Genomic DNA, 26,260 nt, shown 5'->3' with positions numbered 1-26,260 from the left:
TTATTTAAATGAAAGAAAATGTATAAAATGTTTGTAATAATACAAGTATGCAATTTTCAGCTGCACTTTTTACTAAAATGGCTGTTATCTGTACGATTTATACGTATTTAAGTGGGTCTTTTTTTTCTCTTTGTCTGTGGATTCGCATCTTCGAATTTCTAAACCCGGGCTTTCACGGGTCGATGAATAGTGTTACAAAACTTATTGAGCCTAGATGATACCATTCTCCTCCAACATTTTTTTTTATAATCGATGTTCTAAGTGCACACGTCCCGGATTCTACATCTGCCTCTAGTTTAGGGATGAATGTAGAAAAACCAAGTCTACCATGAAGAAATACCTACCTTATATGCATTTAAACAGTGAATATATTACACGAAGCACCGATTTTGAAAAACGTTTGTTCTCCCAACAGCAAGTTTATGCTTAGTGAACATTGGCACACCCCATCTTAATTGTTAAAAAATATACATCTACTATGCTATAAACATAACAGATGTATATTTTGTATAATAACAATTAACCTATGCTAGTGAACCTTGACAACAAGCATTCTGTGGATTCCTTATGCATCGCGTGACTGACGCTATTTCAGAAAGCTAATAAAAACATACGCAATATTAGGTTTCGTATCTCCGGTTACGGTATCAGCACTTCGGTGAATAACCCTTCGCATTCGTTATCCTGAGTGATTGCAATTAGCTGGTAGCACAGGTCTTTATAGATCGCTTAGAGAAAAAAAAATTACACACACATTTTTAAGCGATCCAAAGGCCTGTGGCTGGTAGCTACGATGTGTAGCGTTTGTATCTATTGAAACGAAACATATGGAGATAACGAACAGTATTCAAGCTCAAAAGTCCATTAAACAATACAAAATAAGAGAAGAGCAAACACGGACCTCCAAAAAATCAGAAGTGGGATCAGGTGCCATGGAGGAGTGAGCTCCTTGTCATGATCGGGAAATAACGGAAAAAATTCGTCTCAACTCAGTGTATAAATAATGGACTAACAATTAGTATGAAAAACGTCAGTCAGCATTTGACTCAATGATAAATTTCATCAACTTATATATCGTTTTAGAAATTGTTCATACGAAGAGCATGCTCTTGCGTATCGAATCAACTGAGAGATATAAACTCCGTATGCAAGTGATGAAGGTATATTGCTGCATAAATAACGGAAGTTGATGATAGAAAAGTTAAATTCATCACGTTTATCATACAGCTTGGTTGTTAGATTACCATAAGGGTCCTATTCAAGTAAATATCCAAATATGACATATATGTGTCAGACTCTGTGGTAACTTTTATCTTAAGCTAACCATGGTATATCGTATCGACATAAGAATGGCAATTAGTTCAAATTACCATTGTTAATTGACAATACGTCGGATATATATCTAAATGTCGAGTTGAAGGCCACAGCAAGCGTTTTCTTCTTTTCACGCATCAGATTTTGCACAAATTCTGCTTCACATGAATACACAAAAATAGGTCTGTTAATAACAGGGTCTAATTGGTCCAAAAATTCCAATAGATTGTTGGAAGACCTTGTCTTCAAAAACAACATAGAGATTTTCAATCAGAAACTCAAGCATCTTTTTGAAAACATGTATTTTTCTTTCATTGGATGTGCATATGTGAAATGATACTGTAGATCTTTGGTAACTTTGTCCTACAATTAAGACTTTCTCGGTTCAATACGTTAATGATATATAATATTAATCCACTGAATATTATATTTCCTTTATTTCTAATGAACACCATTCCCGTTAATCAGACCATGAATGACAACACTAAGCAAGCCACGTGCATAGATTTCTTGAACAATGGCTGTTCCATCAGTTACGCATACAACGACGCAGACGTCTGTAATTCCATATTTAACATATTTTATTTTATTTCCAATGTTTTTTTTTCATACATTTGTAAATTTAAACAATAAATGCCTTTCTTTGTTTGTTAGCAGGGGAATTAACGTTGCAGCTATTGCAGAAAAAAAATTACATAACCCGCTCACTTGGGTAATGTATTTTTTCTACAACAGCTGCGACATTAATTACTGTACTAACAACAAATCTTGACATGAATCTCTCATATGCTCTAATAACCATACATAGATACACCTTATTAATAACATTGGTAAGGTTAACAATGCATATTTATCTGACTCCTTATGCTTTATAAGAGACCAGATTGAAGTAATTTTGGATCATGGTGTTCAAACCACGGATGAAAATTTTTCGGCACTTATATTTTTCAGTTCTTTTCTTCTTTTTAATACAGTGTACTTGTCAAATCTTTGCTGTTTTCATATTTCACATAATTTTTTTTTTATATGATACAATTATCTCAAAAGAAACACATGATTTTGACTTATGTATCTTTATATATGCTTATAAATATTGATGTCAGATGAGAGCTTTTCAACTTCAACAACTTTTTTACCTTGACCTTTTCTTTGACCTTGACTTTAAATTTGAGTTTAGCTTTTCAAATAGCTGCAGAAATGTTTTGGAATGAATGCTTTAGAAAATTCGGAGAGATTATTCAGGTTACATTGTACATATCATTGTACAAATGAATAACTGGTTTGTGATGGGATATAATATCCAGATAAAGGTATAGAAAAAAAACCCTCAGGAATACTTTGTGTCAAGGTTGATTTACATCATATTTTCTTTTTTTTTGTATCTTAGGCCAATAATAGTAATAGTATTATTCAGCAATAATTAGTAATGCCCCACCCCATAAGAACCCTGACACTGCGTCCACATATTTCACAATTTTGGAAAAGGTACTCTTGCTCACACAGAAATGATTGATTTATAGAAAGGAGCAGATTTCAAAGCATTAATTCATTTTCATTATACATGTATAATTAGAGCCCCCCCTTCCTACGGTACCGCTGGGTCAGGGGCCTTGCAATTCACAAATCTGGAAGGACTGTTGATCATCATAGCTATATAGGTAGTTCATCTGCTTAATACCCAAGAGCAGAGGAGGAGATATTCAAAGAATTAATGCATTTTCAATATTTAATTTATATATCTCTACCCTAGCTAACACCAGAAGCCATGACTCTGTGGCCATCAAATTCACAACTTTAGAACAGGCACCCTTCCTCATTATAACTATGTATGTAGTTAAATTATTTAATACCTGGCAGCAGAGAAGACAATTTCCAAAGATTTTATGTATTTTCACTATAAAATCAATAGAGCCCCGCCCTAACACCAGAACCCCTGACCCAGGGGCTGAGAAATTCACAATTTTAGAAGAGGCACCCTTCCTCACCATAACTATGTATGTAGTTAGTTTGTTTTTAAATACCTAGTGGCAGAGAAGAAGATTTTCAAAGAATTAATGCATTTTCAATATAAAATCTATAGAGCCCTAGAGAGTGAATCAGGTGACCTGATAAAAAGGGAAAAAAAATTGTGTCCTGGAATGTTAAAAAAAATTTTGTGGCGGGTCATATTTAATCAGTCAGTCGGGAGAGGGCAACCAAACAATTTTTTAAAGATGGCCTTATGTACCATTTATGCAGATTGAAGAGAATGAATGAGATGCTAATAGATATTTCAACAACAAAATAACATAAAATAACTCAGCAGTTGCTGATTTCTACAAAGTAATGAAGAAACTTGTAAAACAGACAAGACCCATGGTTCATTCCAAGTTCCTCCTGTTTTAGGAAGTGTCCATTATGCCAAGTTTCCACATTTTGCTTTGTTTTACGGCTGTCTACAATACAGACAATGTACACTGTTAGGCCTGTTTGTTTGTCTGTGTCTCTGTGAATTGGCACAGTGCTGTTTGTGTGTGGGTGTTCCAGTGAGTACTTGTCTAAGTGTCCTCCTCTTGCTTTGAAGGCTTCCAAGATCGACCACTAACTTTGTCCAGAACTTTTTGAAAGGCAAACACACAGTATATTGCTGAAAAAATAATCAGATAAAGTTAAAACTGCAACTGAATCTACATTTCAATGCATAAAATTTTTAACACACACAGAGACCTCAGGAAAACCATACATTGTACCATATGCATTTAACCCATTCACTACACTGTCTTCAGATTAAAGACTCAGAACTGGACAAAGGTCAAGGACTCGGATAATGGAGTATTTTTCTAGGTCACAATATTATCAGTAAAAAGTATCAGGATATGATAGTATATTATATGTGTAACTCATGAAATTAATCAATAGAAAACACTGAACAACTTACTGGTCGCTTCCCACTCTGACTGGGACAACGTACCCTGAAAAATAAAACAATGTTTACAACAACTTCTCTGTACCAACACATGAATTGATCAAAACAATATCTCTGCAAAAGTTTGACACATTTTATGAGGCTTACTTCAAATTTCAGGCACCCCCTCCCCTCAAATAATTGGAATTTTTCCAAGTCCAAAGGCATAACTCTGTCAAAAAAGGCTCGATCATTACCAAAAGAAAACTTGACCTAGATATTCTTATCATAAATCTGTATACTAAATTTTATTTCAGTAAGTGTTACCTCTCTCAAGAAAATGAACAGAAACTGCAAATAATTGGAATTTTTTCTAAGTCTAAGGGGCATAACTCTGTCAAAGATGGCTCTGTGGTACCCAACACAGATTTTGACCTAGATTTTCTTATCATAAATCTTTATATCAAATTTCATTGCAGTATGTGCAACCATTGCAAAGAAAATGAATGGAATCTTGTGGACAGAGTGACCAACAGACTGACCAACCAAACTGACAGCAGCAAAGCAATAGGCCCTCCCTTCTTCGAAGGGGGGCATAAAAAAAATCTTTCATAAACTGAGATATCAATCAATATGCCTATAAATGATACATCCATATAACTGGGAGAATTATGATGGTTTTCGCAAGTGACATAGTGGAAAAGAAGCCTATAGCCCTCATTCACCAATTATTTAACTTTATTTGCTTTCTTCTTGCCCCTTCCTCTCAAGGATGTTACAATAACATATATTACAGTTTTAGAGGTTACAAAATTATGATTCTTCTTTAACATGCGTGCTACAATATTTTGTCCCCATATCAACAGTCTTAAGGCCGTGTGAAGAACTCACCACTTTGGGAGCCCCTCTCTGGTTGCCACGGTCTGACCTATCATCAGTGGTGAGAATTTCCCGATATTTTTTTTCTGTTGCTGCATAATCATCTGATGCCTTGCCCAGTAGGTCCTCACTTGGATAAGTCTGAAATAATATCATGGCAGAAAATATTTGAATGAAATAATGCATTCCTCAGGCCATGGATTTCAAACTTTTGAAAGAGACATTTAGTTTGCATTTAGTTTGTCTGCTTAATATATGGAGGAGAAATGTTAAAAGAAAAAGAGGAATTTAACAAGATGATCAATAGAGCCTGACCCTTACACAAGAACTCCTGACCCTGGAAACATGAATTTCACAATTACGGTAGATAGCTCAATGTTTATCATCATTATCGAATTTCACAATTACGGTAGATAGCTCAATGTTTATCATCATTATCATCATGCTAACAGTCTGTCTGCTTGAAGTCTAGGTCTAGAGAAGATTTTTAAAGATAGCTTAATTTTTTAAGGTTTTAGCCCCATCTCTAAGGTCCCAGGGAAACAAGAACTATGAAATGCATGATTTTTGTTTCACTTCACTCTTAGATGTTCTATGCCAAATTTAGTTGAAATTAGTTCAGTAGTTCCAGAGAAGAAGCTGAAAACTTTTAATGTAGATGACAGATGAAAAAATAGAGCACTAGATCACTTTAGTGACAAAGGTCAACAAGTCACCTGAACTTGGGTCAAAAGGTCACCCAGGTAACTCAGATGACCTAAAAACTGAATTTTTTGTTTTTTCCATTTACCTCTAAACCTTGCATTTTATTAAGAAGGCCCCTGTACTCTCCCTTCTCTACATTTTCCGAGAAGTAATCTGCAAATGTCTTCTTGTAAACAAGTTTCATACCATAATCTTCAGCCAACCTATCAAAATTAAAAGTGCATTTGAGAAAATTAAAGATAAATAAAACTTTCATATTTTTTAAAATTGCATCTTTCATTTTATTTTAAAAAATATGAAATTTTTTTTTCTTTTTTCTTCCCTTTTAATCATTTATTTATTTATTTTTATAAATACTGATTATTGTTATATTTGCATTAATTTGAAATATGATTTTCTAAAGCCATTCAAATGCCACTAACTTTTCTAGCACTGGAAAGTACACTAAAAATTCTGGACAGTCCACCACTCCTTCTAGATGAAAGTTATATTTGGCACCAAACAAGGGCACATTTTCAAGGTCATCCAGTTCATAGGTCACCCTATAGACATCATTACCAAAGGATTTGTCTTCAGAGGATCTTAGCCTTTTCCTGGTAAATATAAATAAACCACACTGCACATGATAAATGCTGTAGTTATATGCTATAAAGTGACCTTCAGCTTACAATGATATAAACATAAAATGCAGTTAAACTTTCGTGTCACAGATTTGGGTATCTTGAATACCATAGATGTGAGTTAGAAGTCCAAATAAGTTCATGTTCATTTATGTAAAGAAAAGTCTTCATCTTTAAATCAGTTTCTCACTGTTCAAGATAACAAGGATCAGAATTACTGTCAGATTTCACCAACTCATAGAGAGCACAGAGACAGAGATTCAAAATCTTTCAATTTTATTTTACCCATTCTCTATCCAAAGTCATATTGATTTCCTATCAGACATTTTAAGTTGAGGAAATTCACAAGATATTCACACATAGAATATACACTTTATAAGCAATGGCTGGGATTGCAAGGTTTGAACAAAAACTGGAAAAAAAAACACAATGCATGAATTTATGGCTGTGATAGGACATGTACACTTGATGCTGTGATATTTTCTGTGAAAATTAATAAAAAAATATACACACACCACTATTTCTATCAAAGTCTGTCAGAGAATTAAGATTTCCTTCTCAGATTACAAAGTGAGAGACTACATATGGGAGACAGCTGTGATTTAGGCTGACTAACAAAACATCTCTTAAAGTATTATAGATACAATGCCACTGAGATCAGTAACTTTTATACTGTGTGATATTTATTGCTCATAATAATATTATGTTTTGTCTTACATGATTTCTAGAGAGTTGGGCGTTGTTCCAATGAAGTAGCCGCCCAGTTCCAGACACTCGCAGGCGTTCCGTAACATCATCTGAGCTTGGGGGAGGCTCTCAAAACAGTAATGAAAGGAAAACTGACAGCTGCACAAGTCAAACTTCATTGAGGAATCTCTGTACTGCCCTCGGAGCTGAACCTAATAAAAATCTTAACTGTCTGATTTTGGGGAAAAAAACACATTTAAAAAAATTTATGAAGACCTATGTGTTATCAATTGGATATTACTGTATGCTCAACATTAACACTTGTCCACTTGTCCGGTACCAATGAAAAATAAATACGGACAAGTTTTAATATTCTCCCCTTGGAAAAGGGCTGGGCACTTGTCCGATTGGACAAGTGCATTTTAATGTAAAGGGGTCTCTAAATAATAAAAAGAACGACTGTTGAAAACTAAATCCAGTCGATTGAGCTAAATCGGTAGTCTCAAGACGGAAGCTGTACATAAAATCTAAACTTCGATCCCGATATGTATCGGGATCAAAGTTCACTAATTGCATACTACTGAAAAGTCATGGAAGATACGAACCGAAGTGTGAATTGTTTGATGTTGACAGGTTCACTTGTGGACATTTATGTTATTGTCAGGAGTGGACAGTAAGCCTAAATTAAATTTCGTTTCATGTGTCTGTTGTATTCATCAATAACATCAAGAATCAATCAAGTGCATGACATGTGTAAATAAATGGACTTTATTTTAATTTTCAAGTTGAAACTATTGAACTTTATTGAAAATTTTTTGGACAAGTGAAGTTGAAATTCGGACAAGTAAATGTCTTGGTCACTTGTCCGAATGGACAAGTAGGAAAAAAAGTTAATGTCGAGCCCTGCTGTGATCGCTAAAATTGAATGATGCTAAAAATTTATTGCTTTTTATTTGTAATAATTTCTTTAGTGAGCATTTTAAAAATTGCTAAAATTACATCTTGCTAAAAATAAAATACCAATTTTTAAGAACAAAATCACTAAATTTGTGTCTTGCTAAAATTTCCACTTACACGCACAGGCACCTGACGTTACTTATTTTTCTTTTAATAAAAAAAAAAAATATACACATACCTAATAGTTTATTATTAGGTATGTGTATATTTTTTTTTTATTAAAAGAAAAATAAGTAACGTCAGGTGCCTGTGCTTACACGGTATAAATAATTACAGTGACAAACATAATGGACATCTGTAAGTCTACTGACCTTTGTACAGTCTGCCGTGATGAATTCTGCGGAGAACATGTCACCCGAGTAGCGATCATGTTGACTTCTTCCTATCATCTCTCGATATCGACTTTCACATTGTTCAACAGAAGTCCCAGCAATATCTGAAATAAAATTTTAAAAAAATCAAAATTTAATTTCTAAAACAAATTATAAACTTAAGATAAACTGTAAAGCAGAAGTGTGTATACTGACTGACCTGCACAGATGATTTTTGAGATTCCAGCTTTCTTCCACTTGAGTAAATCCCCGCCCTTCCCAGAACACAGGTCCAGGACCACGAGGGATCTCTTGTTTGTCTCCTTCTTTATCTGCTTCACTGTCTCTCCTGAAATGTCAATCCATACAATTGAACACAGAGATCTATTAATGTCAATCCATACAATTGAACACAGAGATCTATTAATGTCAATCCATACAAGTGAATACAGAGATCTATGTCAATCCATACAAGTGAATACAGAGATCTATAAATGTCAATCCATACAAGTGAATATAGAGATCTATAAATGTCAATCCATACAAGTGAATATAGAGATCTATAAATGTCAAAATGTCAATCTATCCATGTGAACATAGAGATCTATTAATGTCAATCTATCCAAGTGAACACAGAGATCTATTAATGTCAATCTATCCAAGTGAACACAGAGATCTATTAATGTCAATCTATCCAAGTGAACACAGAGATCTATTAATGTCAATCTATCCAAGTGAACACAGAGATCTATAAATGTCAATCTATCCAAGTGAACACAGAGTTCTATTAATGTCAATCTATCCAAGTGAACACAGAGATCTATTAATGTCAATCTATCCAAGTGAACACAGAGATCTATAAATGTCAATCTATCCAAGTGAACACAGAGATCTATTAATGTCAATCTATCCAAGTGAACACAGAGATCTATTAATGTCAATCTATCCAAGTGAACACAGAGATCTATAAATGTCAATCTATCCAAGTGAACACAGAGTTCTATTAATGTCAATCTATCCAAGTGAACACAGAGATCTATAAATGTCAATCTATCCAAGTGAACACAGAGATCTATAAATGTCAATCTATCCAAGTGAACACAGAGTTCTATTAATGTCAATCTATCCAAGTGAACACAGAGATCTATTAATGTCAATCTATCCAAGTGAACACAGAGATCTATAAATGTCAATCTATCCAAGTGAACACAGAGATCTATTAATGTCAATCTATCCAAGTGAACACAGAGATCTATTAATGTCAATCTATCCAAGTGAACACAGAGATCTATTAATGTCAATCTATCCAAGTGAACACAGAGATCTATTAATGTCAATCTATCCAAGTGAACACAGAGATCTATTAATGTCAATCTATCCAAGTGAACACAGAGATCTATTAATGTCAATCTATCCAAGTGAACACAGAGATCTATTAATGTCAATCCATACAATTGAACACAGAGATCTATTAATGTCAATCTATCCAAGTGAACACAGAGATCTATAAATGTCAATCTATCCAAGTGAACACAGAGATCTATTAATGTCAATCCATACAATTGAACACAGAGATCTATTAATGTCAATCTATCCAAGTGAACACAGAGATCTATTAATGTCAATCTATCCAAGTGAACACAGAGATCTATTAATGTCAATCTATCCAAGTGAACACAGAGATCTATAAATGTCAATCTATCCAAGTGAACACAGAGATGTATTAATGTCAATCTATCCAAGTGAACACAGAGATCTATTAATGTCAATCCATACAATTGAACACAGAGATCTATTAATGTCAATCTATCCAAGTGAACACAGAGATCTATTAATGTCAATCTATCCAAGTGAACACAGAGATCTATAAATGTCAATCTATCCATGTGAACACAGAGATCTATAAATGTCAATCTATCCATGTGAACACAGAGATCTATTAATGTCAATCTATCCAAGTGAACACAGAGATCTATTAATGTCAATCTATCCAAGTGAACACAGAGATCTATTTATGTCAATCTATCCATGTGAACATAGAGATCTATTAATGTCAATCTATCCAAGTGAACACAGAGATCTATTAATGTCAATCTATCCATGTGAACACAGAGATCTATTAATGTCAATCTATCCATGTGAACACAGAGATCTATAAATGTCAATCTATCCAAGTGAACACAGAGATCTATTAATGTCAATCTATCCATGTGAACACAGAGATCTATTAATGTCAATCTATCCAAGTGAACACAGAGATCTATTAATGTCAATCTATCCATGTGAACACAGAGATCTATAAATGTCAATCTATCCATGTGAACACAGAGATCTATAAATGTCAATCTATCCAAGTGAACACAGAGATCTATTAATGTCAATCTATCCAAGTGAACACAGAGATCTATTAATGTCAATCTATCCATGTGAACACAGAGATCTATTAATGTCAATCTATCCATGTGAACACAGAGATCTATTAATGTCAATCTATCCATGTGAACACAGAGATCTATTAATGTCAATCTATCCATGTGAACACAGAGATCTATTTATGTCAATCTATCCAAGTGAACACAGTAATCTATTAATGTCAATCTATCCAAGTGAACACAGAGATCTATAAATGTCAATCTATCCAATTGAACACAGAGATCTATTAATGTCAATCTATCCAAGTGAACACAGAGATCTATTAATGTCAATCTATCCAAGTGAACACAGAGATCTATTAATGTCAATCTATCCAAGTGAACACAGAGATCTATAAATGTCAATCTATCCAATTGAACACAGAGATCTATAAATGTCAATCTATCCAAGTGAACACAGAGTTCTATTAATGTCAATCTATCCAAGTGAACACAGAGATCTATTAATGTCAATCTATCCAAGTGAACACAGAGATCTATAAATGTCAATCTATCCAAGTGAACACAGAGATCTATTAATGTCAATCTATCCATGTGAACACAGAGATCTATTAATGTCAATCTATCCAATTGAACACAGAGATCTATTAATGTCAATCTATCCAAGTGAACACAGAGATCTATAAATGTCAATCTATCCAAGTGAACACAGAGATCTATTAATGTCAATCTATCCAAGTGAACACAGAGATCTATTAATGTCAATCTATCCAATTGAACACAGAGATCTATTAATGTCAATCTATCCAAGTGAACACAGAGTTCTATTAATGTCAATCTATCCAAGTGAACACAGAGATCTATTAATGTCAATATATCCAAGTGAACACAGAGTTCTATAAATGTCAATCCATACAAGTGAACACAGAGATCTATTAATGTCAATCTATCCAAGTGAACACAGAGATCTATTAATGTCAATCTATCCATGTGAACACAGAGATCTATTAATGTCAATCTATCCATGTGAACACAGAGATCTATAAATGTCAATCTATCCATGTGAACACAGAGATCTATTAATGTCAATCTATCCATGTGAACACAGAGTTCTATTAATGTCAATCTATCCAAGTGAACACAGAGATCTATAAATGTCAATCTATCCATGTGAACACAGAGATCTATTAATGTCAATCTATCCAAGTGAACACAGAGATCTATTAATGTCAATCTATCCATGTGAACACAGAGTTCTATTAATGTCAATCTATCCAAGTGAACACAGAGATCTATAAATGTCAATCTATCCAAGTGAACACAGAGATCTATAAATGTCAATCTATCCATGTGAACATAGAGATCTATTAATGTCAATCTATCCAAGTGAACACAGAGATCTATTAATGTCAATCTATCCAATTGAACACAGAGATCTATTAATGTCAATCTATCCAAGTGAACACAGAGATCTATTAATGTCAATCTATCCAAGTGAACACAGAGATCTATTAATGTCAATCTATCCATGTGAACACAGAGTTCTATTAATGTCAATCTATCCATGTGAACACAGAGATCTATTAATGTCAATCTATCCAAGTGAACACAGAGTTCTATTAATGTCAATCTATCCAAGTGAACACAGAGTTCTATTAATGTCAATCTATCCAAGTGAACACAGAGATCTATAAATGTCAATCTATCCATGTGAACACAGAGATCTATTAATGTCAATCTATCCAAGTGAACACAGAGATCTATAAATGTCAATCTATCCATGTGAACACAGAGATCTATAAATGTCAATCTATCCAAGTGAACACAGAGATCTATAAATGTCAATCTATCCATGTGAACACAGAGATCTATTAATGTCAATCTATCCATGTGAATATAGAGATCTATAAATGTCAATCCATACAAGTGAATATAGAGATCTATAAATGTCAATCCATACAAGTGAATATAGAGATCTATGTCAATCCATACAAGTGAATATAGAGATCTATGTCAATCCATACAAGTGAATATAGAGATCTATAAATGTCAATCCATACAAGTGAATACAGAGATCTATGTCAATCCATACAAGTGAACACAGAGATCTATAAATGTCAATCTATCCAAGTGAACACAGAGATCTATTAATGTCAATCTATCCAAGTGAACACAGAGATCTATAAATGTCAATCTATCCATGTGAACACAGAGATCTATTAATGTCAATCTATCCATGTGAACACAGAGATCTATTAATGTCAATCTATCCAAGTGAACACAGAGATCTATTAATGTCAATCTATCCAATTGAACACAGAGATCTATTAATGTCAATCTATCCAATTGAACACAGAGATCTATTAATGTCAATCTATCCAAGTGAACACAGAGATCTATTAATGTCAATCTATCCAATTGAACACAGAGATCTATTAATGTCAATCTATCCAATTGAACACAGAGATCTATTAATGTCAATCTATCCAAGTGAACACAGAGATCTATTAATGTCAATCTATCCAAGTGAACACAGTAATCTATTAATGTCAATCTATCCAAGTGAACACAGAGATCTATTAATGTCAATCTATCCAATTGAACACAGAGATGTATTAATGTCAATCTATCCAAGTGAACACAGAGATCTATTTATGTCAATCTATCCAAGTGAACACAGAGTTCTATTAATGTCAATCTATCCAAGTGAACACAGAGATCTATTAATGTCAATCTATCCAAGTGAACACAGAGATCTATTTATGTCAATCTATCCAAGTGAACACAGAGATCTATTAATGTCAATCTATCCAAGTGAACACAGAGATCTATAAATGTCAATCTATCCAAGTGAACACAGAGATCTATTAATGTCAATCTATCCGAAGTGAACATAGAGATCTATTAATGTCAATCTATCCAAGTGAACACAGAGATCTATTAATGTCAATCTATCCAAGTGAACACAGAGATCTATTAATGTCAATCTATCCAAGTGAACACAGAGTTCTATTAATGTCAATCTATCCATGTGAACACAGAGATCTATTAATGTCAATCCATACAAGTGAAGACAGAGATCTATAATGTCAATCTATCCATGTGAACACAGAGATCTATTAATGTCAATCTATCCAAGTGAACACAGAGATCTATAAATGTCAATCTATCCAAGTGAACACAGAGATCTATAAATGTCAATCTATCCAAGTGAACACAGTAATCTATTAATGTCAATCTATCCAAGTGAACACAGTAATCTATTAATGTCAATCTATCCAAGTGAACACAGAGATCTATTTATGTCAATCTATCCAAGTGAACACAGAGATCTATAAATGTCAATCTATCCAAGTGAACACAGTAATCTATTAATGTCAATCTATCCAAGTGAACACAGTAATCTATTAATGTCAATCTATCCAAGTGAACAAAGAGATCTATTAATGTCAATCTATCCAAGTGAACACAGAGATCTATAAATGTCAATCTATCCAAGTGAACACAGAGATCTATTAATGTCAATCTATCCAATTGAACACAGAGATCTATTAATGTCAATCTATCCAAGTGAACACAGTAATCTATTAATGTCAATCTATCCAAGTGAACACAGTAATCTATTAATGTCAATCTATCCAAGTGAACACAGTAATCTATTAATGTCAATCTATCCAATTGAACACAGAGATCTATTTATGTCAATCTATCCAATTGAACACAGAGATCTATTAATGTCAATCTATCCAAGTGAACACAGAGATCTATTTATGTCAATCTATCCAAGTGAACACAGAGTTCTATTAATGTCAATCTATCCAAGTGAACACAGAGATCTATTAATGTCAATCTATCCAAGTGAACACAGAGATCTATTAATGTCAATCTATCCAAGTGAACACAGAGTTCTATTAATGTCAATCTATCCAAGTGAACACAGAGATCTATAAATGTCAATCTATCCAATTGAACACAGAGATCTATTAATGTCAATCTATCCAAGTGAACACAGAGATCTATTAATGTCAATCTATCCAATTGAACACAGAGATCTATTAATGTCAATCTATCCAAGTGAACACAGTAATCTATTAATGTCAATCTATCCAAGTGAACACAGAGATCTATTTATGTCAATCTATCCATGTGAACACAGAGATCTATTAATGTCAATCTATCCAAGTGAACACAGTAATCTATTAATGTCAATCTATCCAAGTGAACACAGTAATCTATTAATGTCAATCTATCCAAGTGAACACAGAGATCTATTAATGTCAATCTATCCAATTGAACACAGAGATCTATTAATGTCAATCTATCCAAGTGAACACAGAGATCTATTAATGTCAATCTATCCAAGTGAACACAGAGATCTATTAATGTCAATCTATCCAAGTGAACACAGTAATCTATTAATGTCAATATATCCAAGTGAACACAGAGATCTATTAATGTCAATCTATCCAAGTGAACACAGAGATCTATAAATGTCAATCTATCCAAGTGAACATAGAGATCTATTAATGTCAATCTATCCATGTGAACACAGAGATCTATTAATGTCAATCTATCCAAGTGAACACAGAGATCTATAAATGTCAATCTATCCATGTGAACACAGAGATCTATTAATGTCAATCTATCCAAGTGAACACAGAGATCTATTAATGTCAATCTATCCATGTGAACACAGAGATCTATTAATGTCAATCTATCCAAGTGAACACAGAGATCTATAAATGTCAATCTATCCAAGTGAACATAGAGATCTATTAATGTCAATCGATCCTCGTAAACAGAAGAGATCTTTTAATGTCAATCTATCCAATTGAACACAGAGATCTATAATGTCAATCTATCCAAGTGAACACAGAGATCTATTTATGTCAATCTATCCAATTGAACACAGAGATCTATTTATGTCAATCTATCCAAGTGAACACAGAGATCTATTAATGTCAATCGATCCTCGTAAACAGAAGAGATCTTTTAATGTCAATCTATCCATGTGAACACAGAGATCTATTAATGTCAATCTATCCGAAGTGAACACAGAGATCTATTAATGTCAATCTATCCATGTGAACACAGAGATCTATTAATGTCAATCTATCCGAAGTGAACACAGAGATCTATTAATGTCAATCTATCCGAAGTGAACACAGAGATCTATTAATGTCAATCTATCCAATTGAACACAGAGATCTATTAATGTCAATCTATCCAAGTGAACACAGAGATCTATTTACATCAATCTATCCAAGTCACAAAGAGATCTATTAATGTCAATCTATCCAATTGAACACAGAGATCTATTAATGTCAATCTATCCAATTGAACACAGAGATCTATTAATGTCAATCTATCCAATTGAACACAGAGATCTATTAATGTCAATCTATCCATGTGAACACAGAGATCTATTAATGTCAATCTATCCAAGTGAACACAGAGATCTATTAATGTCAATCTATCCAATTGAACACAGAGATCTATAAATGTCAATCTATCCATGTGAACACAGAGATCTATTAATGTCAATCTATCCAAGTGAACACAGAGATCTATTAATGTCAATCTATCCAAGTGAACATAGAGATCTATTAATGTCAATCTATCCATGTGAACACAGAGATCTATTAATGTCAATCTATCCAAGTGAACACAGAGATCTATTAATGTCAATCTATCCAAGTGAACACAGAGATCTATTAATGTCAATCTATCCAAGTGAACACAGAGATCTATTAATGTCAATCTATCCAAGTGAACACAGAGATCTATTAATGTCAATCTATCCAAGTGAACACAGAGATCTATTAATGTCAATCTATCCAATTGAACACAGAGATCTATTAATGTCAATCCATACAATTGAACACAGAGATCTATTAATGTCAATCTATCCAAGTGAACACAGAGATCTATTAATGTCAATCTATCCATGTGAACACAGAGATCTATTAATGTCAATCTGTCCAAGTGAACACAGAGATCTATAAATGTCAATCCAACAAGTCTTAAAAGTACACAGTAATCAATAAATGTTGATCCATCCACCCTTTAGAGTATAGAAAAATCTATAAATTTCAATCTATCCATTCTTAAGAGTTTACAGAGATCCATAAATGCAATCCTGTCCACTCTTAAGAGTAAAATGAGATCTATAATCATAATCCATCTACCCTGAAGAATACACAGAGATCTAAAAATTTTAATCTATCCACTTTTTAGAGTAGAAAGAGATCAAATGTAAATTCACCCTGATGTTAACATATTCACACATATACCTAAGAGAACACTCTTTATCCAGTTGTAACACACACCCACCTATGAGAACACTCTTTATCCAGTTGTAACACACACCTACCTATGAGAACGCTCCTTATCCAGTTGTTACACCCACCCACCTATGAGAACACTCTTTATCCAGTTGTAACACATACCTACCTATGAGAACACTCTTTATCCAGTTGTAACACACACCTACCTATGAGAACACTCTTTATCCAGTTGTAACACACACCTACCTATGAGAACACTCTTTATCCAGTTGTAACAAACACCCACCTATAAGAACACTCTTTATCCAATTGTAACACACACCTACCTATGAGAACACTCTTTATCCAGTTGTAACAAACACCCACCTATAAGAACACTCTTTATCCAGTTGTAACACACACCTACCTAAGAGAACACTCTTTATCTAGTTGTAACACACACCTACCTAAGAGAACACTCTTTATCTAGTTGTAACACACACACCTATGAGAACACTCTTTATCCAGTTGTAACACACACCTACCTATGAGAACACTCTTTATCCAGTTGTAACACACACCTACCTATGAGAACACTCTTTATCCAGTTGTAACACACACCTACCTAAGAGAACACTCTTTATCTAGTTGTAACACACACACCTATGAGAACACTCTTTATCCAGTTGTAACAAACACCCACCTATGAGAACACTCTTTATCCAGTTGTAACACACCTACCTATGAGAACACTCTTTATCCAGTTGTTACACCCACCCACCTATGAGAACACTCTTTATCCAGTTGTAACACTCCTACCTATGAGAACACTCTTTATCCAGTTGTAAAACACACACCTATGAGAACACTCTTTATCCAGTTGTAACACACACCTACCTATGAGAACACTCTTTATCCAGTTGTAACACACACCTACCTATGAGAACACTCTTTATCCAGTTTTAACACACACCCACCTATGAGAACACTCTTTATCCAGTTGTAACACTCCTACCTATGAGAACACTCTTTATCCAGTTGTAAAACACACACCTATGAGAACACTCTTTATCCAGTTGTAACACACACCTACCTATGAGAACACTCTTTATCCAGTTGTAACACACACCTACCTATGAGAACACTCTTTATCCAGTTTTAACACACACCCACCTATGAGAACACTCTTTATCCAGTTGTAACACTCCTACCTATGAGAACACTCTTTATCCAGTTGTAACACACACCTACCTAAGAGAACACTCTTTATCCAGTTGTAACACACACCTACCTAAGAGAACACTCTTTATCCAGTTGTAACACTCCTACCTATGAGAACACTCTTTATCCAGTTGTAAAACACACACCTATGAGAACACTCTTTATCCAGTTGTAACACACACCTACCTATGAGAACACTCTTTATCCAGTTGTAACACACACCTACCTATGAGAACACTCTTTATCCAGTTTTAACACACACCCACCTATGAGAACACTCTTTATCCAGTTGTAACACTCCTACCTATGAGAACACTCTTTATCCAGTTCTAACACACACCTACCTATGAGAACACTCTTTATCCAGTTGTAACACACCTACCTATGAGAACACTCTTTATCCAGTTGTAAGGGCGAAACGATTACACGTGTAAACGGCGACGTTTCGATTATATGCTCTAAACGTTTACAGATTGAGTAAACGTTTACATGAAGGTCATTATCAAAGTCTATCAGAAATAAAGTTTAACACAAACAAATTGTTTTATTTCATAATTTACAAAAGAAACACCGTCTTTGACCATTTGATAAGCAACAATCTATACCGGAAACATATTGAATAAAAATATCTAAAACCTGATACGGTCTAACATATTTAATTCCGATTTCCAAGTTGCGAATACTAGCGATGTTTTATGACACTTGAAATATAAAACTTGATATATATTGACTAAATAAATATAATACATTTTCACAAGTCTTTGAAAAGTGTTTCTATAGAGTCAGCAGGTCTTGTTTTACTTTTTTTCGAAATTAAAAGATCCATCTTTACAATTCTCTTTCTACGTCCGGTATGTAGCCAAACAAACCAACGCAGTTGGGTGACGATGTAGAAAGTGAATGAGTTTAATGCGCCTCAAATTCTTATGTCATAATGACCAACAATGAAATTGCAATAACAACTCATACTTATATTAAAGTGAAAGAACTGATTATTAAAATTTGAGTTTCTGAGTAAGTAGCCATAAAAATCCAACATAAAACATGTCCCGTTTAAACGGTAACGTTTCGTTTACTGCTATCCGTTTAAACGTTTACAAAATTCAGTAAACGTTTCACCCTTATCCAGTTGTAACACACCTACCTATGAGAACACTCTTTATCCAGTTGTAACACACCTACCTATGAGAACACTCTTTATCCAGTTGTAACACACACCTACCTATGAGAACACTCTTTATCCAGTTGTAACACACACCTACCTATGAGAACACTCTTTATCCAGTTGTAACACTCCTACCTATGAGAACACTCTTTATCCAGTTTTAACACACACCTACCTATGAGAACACTCTTTATCCAATTGTAACACACACTTACCTATGAGAACACTCTTTATCCAGTTGTTAAAGTTCCGTAGATAGAAGATTCGACTCTGTGTGCGCACCGCTAGACCAGACTCCTGGAGTTCGTTATAATGCTTTGCAACTGTTTCTGATACATCCTGATAAAAGAATAGAAGACATAGAAAAAAATAATAATAATAGATTAAAACATTTAGAACTGCATGAAGTTTCTCTATGTAAAAAGTCCAAATCATTACAACACTGTACAAGGTTCTGCAAAAAAGTTTATTCAAACCACAAGAGTACAATAATATTATGAATAGAGTGGGCCAAAAACAAGCATATCACACACTTGCTCTTTTTCATTTTTGCTGGTACAAGTTTTAATTTAGTCTTTAATTAATAGTATAGGAAATGAGATCTCATGTGCTATTTACAGCATCAAACAAAATTGTATTCTATGACTTGAAAATTATTCAAATTAAAATTTGACCAATCTCTAAATTTAATAACATTAAAGTAATACATGTAGCTTTTAATGCTTGTCTAACTAAGCAATGATATAAGCATGTTAAGAAATGAATGTATCTGTTCATTTTTAAATGGGGGGGGGGGGGGGTCATAACCTTTCATTTTTTTTTCTCTACATTGATCATGTTGATTGATCTCTTCATCAGCACATTGCCCCCCACTAATTGACTGTCCTTGCAATGTCATATTAATTGTAAAGTAGCCTATCAAAGTGATTTCCTAATAGTATGAAACAACTAAATCACTTTGGATAAAAATAGTGTATTAATTAAGAACAAATGATAAGAAAATACAACAAAATCAAGTAGCTCTGGAAATCATGGCCTGCACCCAGCTTGGCGGAAACGCGGGAAGAGAGAGATCGATGGGCTCTCGAGCCCGATCCCAATTACAATTAAAAAAAAACACTCCCCAAATACACTACACCATTCTAGAAAACTCCTTTTTAGTAGGGATGTGCGATTTTATCGGTATACCGGTATATCGCGATTTTTTGTTGCGTGATACGTATCGTGATACGGAGACCTAAATACCGGTTTTTAGGTACATATTATAAAGTCCAGAAATTATTCATTTATTTGTTCAATCTTTCAAATTACAATTGCAGAAAGTATAAAAAATGTTGTAAAAAGTGAAAAGAACGACATCTTACCGTCCAAACATAATTGATTTTATATACATAAAAAATTCAAGAACGTAAAATTTTGTTTTTCTAGCATATTTTTTAGAAAAATAATGACTTTTCTTATAAAATCATTGTAAAAACTGCTTTTAAAAATATCATGATATTATCGTGATATTGTGGGAAAAAATCGTGATATATCGCGATACGAAATTTTTGGCGATACCCATCCCTACTTTTTAGTATCATCATGATCATATTTCAAGTGTGACGGTCAGCTGGATTTGATCACTGTTGACCAGATAGCTTATTTGGTAGAGCACCTGACCAGATCGAGATTCAGGGGGCCCGGGGTTCGAATCCCAGTCTGGTCCGCTGCATTTTTCTCCTCTCCCATTACATGATTAAGATGTTCAATACCCCTTTCTCGCTTTCTTTGTTCCTTACCTTCTCCTGTGCTGCTGGAGGCTCTGCATTATCTGCACTTTGTTCCTTTTCTACAGGTAAAGGAAATGGAAATACAAATACAATTTTTTGATTTAAAGCAAACTGGGTGAAACTGAATATTCATCGCCCATTTTATCAGTTATCAACTTGACTTATCACGTAGCATTTTTAATTTTTTAGCATTACAAAATTTGATAGATAATAAGGATTCAATCACATTCATATATGACCTACAATATGTATGAAGTGTGTGAAATTATGTTTAACATTTACACTAACATTGACAAAGGGATGAAAAACCCACCGATACTTTGAAGATTTCAATGAAAATGTCAGATAAACTGTCTAGTATTTTATATTTTAAAAATTAAGGTATGACTTTTGGGAGCTACCTGTATTGCATATAAGATGTACTAGATTTAATGCAAAACGAACAAAGAAAACAGTAAAAATCTAAATCTGCCTTACTTTCTGTTTGATCCATGCTGGATTTTAAAGAGCTGTTTGCGACATCCCAAATTCTTTGTGCATGTGTGAAAAAATTTCATAATATGATAATTGCTAATAATTTATCAGAAATTTAAGATTTTGTTATTAAGAAATAGCAAATGATCTTAACTTTCAGCAAATTATCGCTCTTATGTCGTAAACAATATTGACCTTCACCTTGAAAGAGAAAGTAGGGGTGCGTCGATTTACCCAAAAGGACCCAAAAGGACCCAAAAGGAACCCAAAAGGACCCAAAAGGACCCAAAAGGAACCCAAAAGGACCCAAAAGGAACCCAAAAGGACCCAAAAGGAAATCAAAAGGACTCGAATTAATATATTATAATACATTGAAAAATAATAATTTGAATTAAATTATGAATATTATATTATAAATTTACCTAAAAATTGGCAAAAACATACATTTATATTGTTGCAACTTTTCTTAAAGAAATAACATACGACTTTTATAACACATCAATCATTAAATCTGGTCAGATATGCTTTGATCTCTTTTAGCTGAATTTAACAAAGTGCACTGTATTATTCTATTTCTCCTTCTGTTTTATTATATCTTATTATATGATATTTGATAAATAGAGAAATAAGTTTATTTAATGACATGTTCTAGGCATATGGTATCGGGGATGGGTGGGGGTGGGGATGGGGGGGGGGGCTCCCACCTCAACCCAAACACGCACTTTACCCTCAAAAAATTAGTTTTAGTTTTAATAAAATATGAAAGTATTCATTATATATCCATTTAATCTCTTTATTTCAAGTCCTTTTGGGTCGTTCTTAATTTCCTTTTGGGTCCTTTTGGGTTCCTTTTGGGTCCTTTTGGGTTCCTTTTGGGTCCTTTTGGGTTCTTTTGGGTCCTTTTGGGTCCTTTTGGGTAAATCGACGCACCGAGAAAGTAGGCATCACAACGTGCGTTTCGTCTTCTCTGCATGTTCTAGTAAATTTTCTGTTGCATCAGCTTCTGTGAAAAAATATGAGCAATGTATGATTTAATTCGTTACCGTATCTTCTAAAAATCAAATATTTGAAGATGATCAGACAAGGAGGTTTCTTTGCAAGGCGCATACTTTTTTCTTCATTACGCAATGGATGTTTTGAATCTGTGTCTTGTTATGGTAAGAACAGTAAAGAAATTTATTTTATTTTAATCACATACTGTAAAAGTTTTGTATAGTTGTATCTGTTCATATTGATTTAATTATTTGCCTGTGACCAGTTGATCGTAGAAACCTGTCTAAAAACCTTCACTAAGTCTTGTTTTCACTCCTCCCTGTTCTTCCTGCAGTACGTGGCGTGCTGTACATACTCTTTCTTGTTATGCAATGTATAAAATGCAGTAGGGGGGCCTATATGATATGTTGCTAAACCAGACCAGGATTCAGGGTTCTCATTAATGCAAGAATCTGTGTAATAGACACAGTAAGGTTATTTTGGATGTCATGCTTTTTAAAAAAGAAAGCATCCACAGGGTCATGAGCAGATGCATCCTTCTGGGCAAGAAATTTTAAGTGTCTTTAAAAATTGGAGATTTTAGATGTTAGGATTATCCAAATTGTAAAACATTGAATCAAAACCTTACTGTAAATATCATATAGTTAGCCTATTGCCCCTACTCTACTTGTTGTCAAATAAAGAATGATGTACAAAGAGGGATAACACTCTGATTCAGATTCATTCTATGTTGACTAGGTGGGTCAGTTTATAAAGCACCTGTCTGAAGTTCAGGGGTCAGGGTTTGTATTCTGATTAGGTCTGTTACATTACTTTCTGTTACAAGTACCCTGATTTTATTTTTCAGGATATATGTCAAACTGCCAGTCTGTTACAAGGTTTTCAACAGAAGTAACAAAATACAGACAGTGGAGTTTACCACGGAAACTCCAGCTCTATCAGCCATTCAAAACATTAAGCCAATCCACAGAGAATGCAACCAAAGCAACAGCGGTTGAGACAGAAAAGCTGTCGGTGTTTAAGCGATTTAAACAGACATACAAGGAGCATGGTAAGGTGTTGGTTGGAGTTCATCTCGTCACGTCACTGGTTTGGTATGGCTCCTTCTACCTGATTTTGTCAAGGTGAGTCGTTTGGGCCAACAATAAAAACTGATTTGTTTGATGTATTCTGACTCATTCACCCAAATCACAACCTGATTATTTCATAGACACATTCTCAAGTTGCGTTATTTTCTTTAATACATTTTCTATCCATTTTTACATTGTTCAGACCAGTTAGACATAAAGTACAAAAAGACAGTTACAATCAGTGTGTCTTATCATACATCCTGTCAGAAATACTTGCATTCTTTCGTTGATATTTTCAGTGGTTTTGACTTGCCTGGCTTCTTAGAAAAAGTAGACTGGAATGCAAGAGTTGTGAAACCATTAAACTTCATTGGCATAGAGGTCAGTTTAGAGAGAATAGAGAAATTTGTTCAAGTCATGAAAACTTCTGGCAGCTATGCAGGGGCGTATCTTATGTACAAAATCGCCACCCCTGCCAGGTATACAGTAACACTCGGGGGAACAAACATGGCCATAAAATATTTACGGAAGTCTGGGAAGATTCCACCTGTGAAGGAAGCGGATAAACTGGGTCACCTGATGAAGGAGTCCAAAGTGGAGCTAGAGGCCAGAATGAAGAGTAGCGTGGCCCAGGGAAGGAAGAGGTACGACTCCATGAAGGCCAAGAGACTAGGAAATAAAAAACAGGGACAGTTATTGATGAAAGCTCAGGAGTTCTACAAGAAAAGAAATGGATCACGAAACGGGACAATGAAGACGCAAGACAAGTGGCTGACTAAAGCACGGGAGTTTTATAAAAATAGAAAAAAACGGAAGTCAAGACCCTCATAAACAAACCTGTCAAGTGTGTTATATATGTAGCCTCAAAAAATCTCAAAGCTAATTCTGAAACATTTAAAAATGATAAAAGGCATATTGTTTTTAATCCTCATTAAGATCATCATAATTATGAAGATTTAGTCTATTATTGTTCATTGGTGAATATTCCAAGGTGATTTTCTGAGTGTACTTGGACTATGATTTGCCTTGACTATCATTTTTCATCCACTTCTGTGCAATGATTGCTGTCATTTTCAATTTGCCATTATTTAATACAATTTGTTAAAATAATTTTTATTGCAACTAAGTCTGATTGAAAACTAAATATGTTTTAAGTTTTACATGTTATGCATATTTTATTAATGACATTGTATCAGATAATTATGTGGCAATGTATATATACCGGTACTTCTGAATGAATTACAGTAGAGTGTAGAAGCTCTACATTACTTCAATGTACACTGTATAATTAAATCAATTAAAATAATCTGCTACTGTTAAACAGTAACTTAAAATATTATATGATGAACTTTTTAATCTATATACATATTAAATATGTATAATTGTGTTTTAAACAAATGTTTTATCATTGCTTGAAGATAATAAAATAAATTATAAACAAAATCTTTTTTGTAGCTATTTAAAAAAAGGATTGTGCAGCATACTATCTCTGTTAGACACTAGTATGTAAGGAAAAAGAAAGACAACTCTAGTGAATGGTACTGTAAATAGTAAATGAGCTGTTAAGACTAGTCTCACTTTCAAGAAAAAGAAATTATCCTAACATAGTACAGTACAGTATATCAAATGTTTCATCTCAAATATATACTGCCGAAAAGGACAAAGCATGGAATTTTTTTTACTACCCTTTTCTCAGATTTCCTTAATTATATTTTTTTTAAAAAGCTTGAAATTTAATATTTGATTAAAGTGGTAAAATAGTATTTAATACTTTTCTTGATGTCTGGTACACTCGTCTCCTTCATTTGCAAGAATTTTGAATAATTAATTTGCCACATATTACCATCAATATAGCGGTTAAAAAACATCTGATGATTGCAGAAGAAAGCACTTGTTTCAGAATTTGTAACCAGACTTACTTTGATAATTTGATTTGCGGAACTTTGGAAAACCCTCGAGAGAAATATTGAGCAATGTTTTTATCTTGAATAAAGACTAGATTCAAGCCAAATATTTTTATTTTTCACCTATGTTTTTTCACGATTGTCGACCTAGATAAATAATTCAGATTGAATGGGAATTCTCTTCGAAAAATGTTTGAATACAACACACAGATGTAATAACTAATAAGTTAGAATATTAACTACTAACAAAATGACTGACGAGCTTACGAAGTAAATAAAATGTCTACTAGTTTTTGACAGCGATATAAAATGATTTCCAACGTTTGGGTGTCCTATTGTCAGGCTATCAGGAAATAACATATCTTATTTGGATTTACAGTTTCAGTCAAATATTGATAAATGATTATATGTTGTTTAAACTGGTAAAGTGTATCACCATACATGACCTGAACTCAGCACTCAGGGCCACTGCGCAGTGAGTTTTCTTGTGCTGATGCCTACCCTGACAAGGGACGACGTACAGTTTTAAGGTCTAATGCAAATAGGTAATATCACATTCAAATATATGGCATGCAAAATTCACAAAAAATGAGCTAAGTATAGTTTCCCAATTGATAAACTAGGTTTATCGACTGTAAACTGGCACGCCAAATTCGCAAAAATGAG

At 33.8% G+C, this 26,260-nt stretch overlaps 2 protein-coding genes across 2 annotated transcripts; one reads left to right on the top strand and one right to left on the bottom strand.

Annotated features, from left to right (window-relative positions):
* Window positions 1–1,877: 1,877 nt before the first annotated feature.
* On the bottom strand, window positions 1,878–21,646 carry LOC134237511 (mRNA cap guanine-N7 methyltransferase-like). The gene is made up of 11 exons (XM_062719600.1): window positions 21,555–21,646; window positions 21,163–21,274; window positions 19,597–19,720; window positions 8,578–8,706; window positions 8,358–8,482; window positions 7,120–7,301; window positions 6,205–6,375; window positions 5,868–5,985; window positions 5,090–5,218; window positions 4,232–4,265; window positions 1,878–3,940 (listed from the first exon to the last, which is right to left on the bottom strand). Exons 1-11 carry the CDS (start codon window positions 21,644–21,646, stop codon window positions 3,852–3,854), a joined length of 1,305 nt encoding a protein of 434 aa, XP_062575584.1. The 3' UTR covers window positions 1,878–3,851.
* Window positions 21,647–22,564: 918 nt separating this feature from the next.
* On the top strand, window positions 22,565–25,109 carry LOC134237512 (protein FAM210A-like). Its single transcript, XM_062719602.1, has 3 exons — window positions 22,565–22,784; window positions 23,468–23,744; window positions 23,990–25,109. Exons 1-3 carry the CDS (start codon window positions 22,700–22,702, stop codon window positions 24,519–24,521), a joined length of 894 nt encoding a protein of 297 aa, XP_062575586.1. The 5' UTR covers window positions 22,565–22,699; the 3' UTR covers window positions 24,522–25,109.
* The last annotated feature ends 1,151 nt before the right edge of the window (window positions 25,110–26,260 follow it).

Source organism: Saccostrea cucullata, unplaced genomic scaffold, assembly GCF_032062105.1.
Source record: "Saccostrea cucullata isolate Sc308-1 unplaced genomic scaffold, CSIRO_AGI_Scuc_v1 ctg289, whole genome shotgun sequence".
NCBI classification, from domain to species: domain Eukaryota; kingdom Metazoa; phylum Mollusca; class Bivalvia; order Ostreida; family Ostreidae; genus Saccostrea; species Saccostrea cuccullata.
This window is presented reverse-complemented; position numbering and strand designations above follow the sequence as displayed.

Coding starts and splice junctions, on each gene's coding strand:
- LOC134237511 (XM_062719600.1), bottom strand. CDS start 21,646: ATGGATCAAACAGAAAGTAAGGCAGATTTAGATTTTTACTGTTTTCTT. Junction 8,483..8,577: donor CTCAAAAATCATCTGTGCAG/GTCAGTCAGTAT, acceptor ATTTTATTTCAG/ATATTGCTGGGACTTCTGTT. Junction 4,266..5,089: donor AGAGAGGGGCTCCCAAAGTG/GTGAGTTCTTCA, acceptor TTTATTTTTCAG/GGTACGTTGTCCCAGTCAGA.
- LOC134237512 (XM_062719602.1), top strand. CDS start 22,700: ATGATCAGACAAGGAGGTTTCTTTGCAAGGCGCATACTTTTTTCTTCA. Junction 22,785..23,467: donor TGAATCTGTGTCTTGTTATG/GTAAGAACAGTA, acceptor TTTATTTTTCAG/GATATATGTCAAACTGCCAG. Junction 23,745..23,989: donor TTCTACCTGATTTTGTCAAG/GTGAGTCGTTTG, acceptor TGATATTTTCAG/TGGTTTTGACTTGCCTGGCT.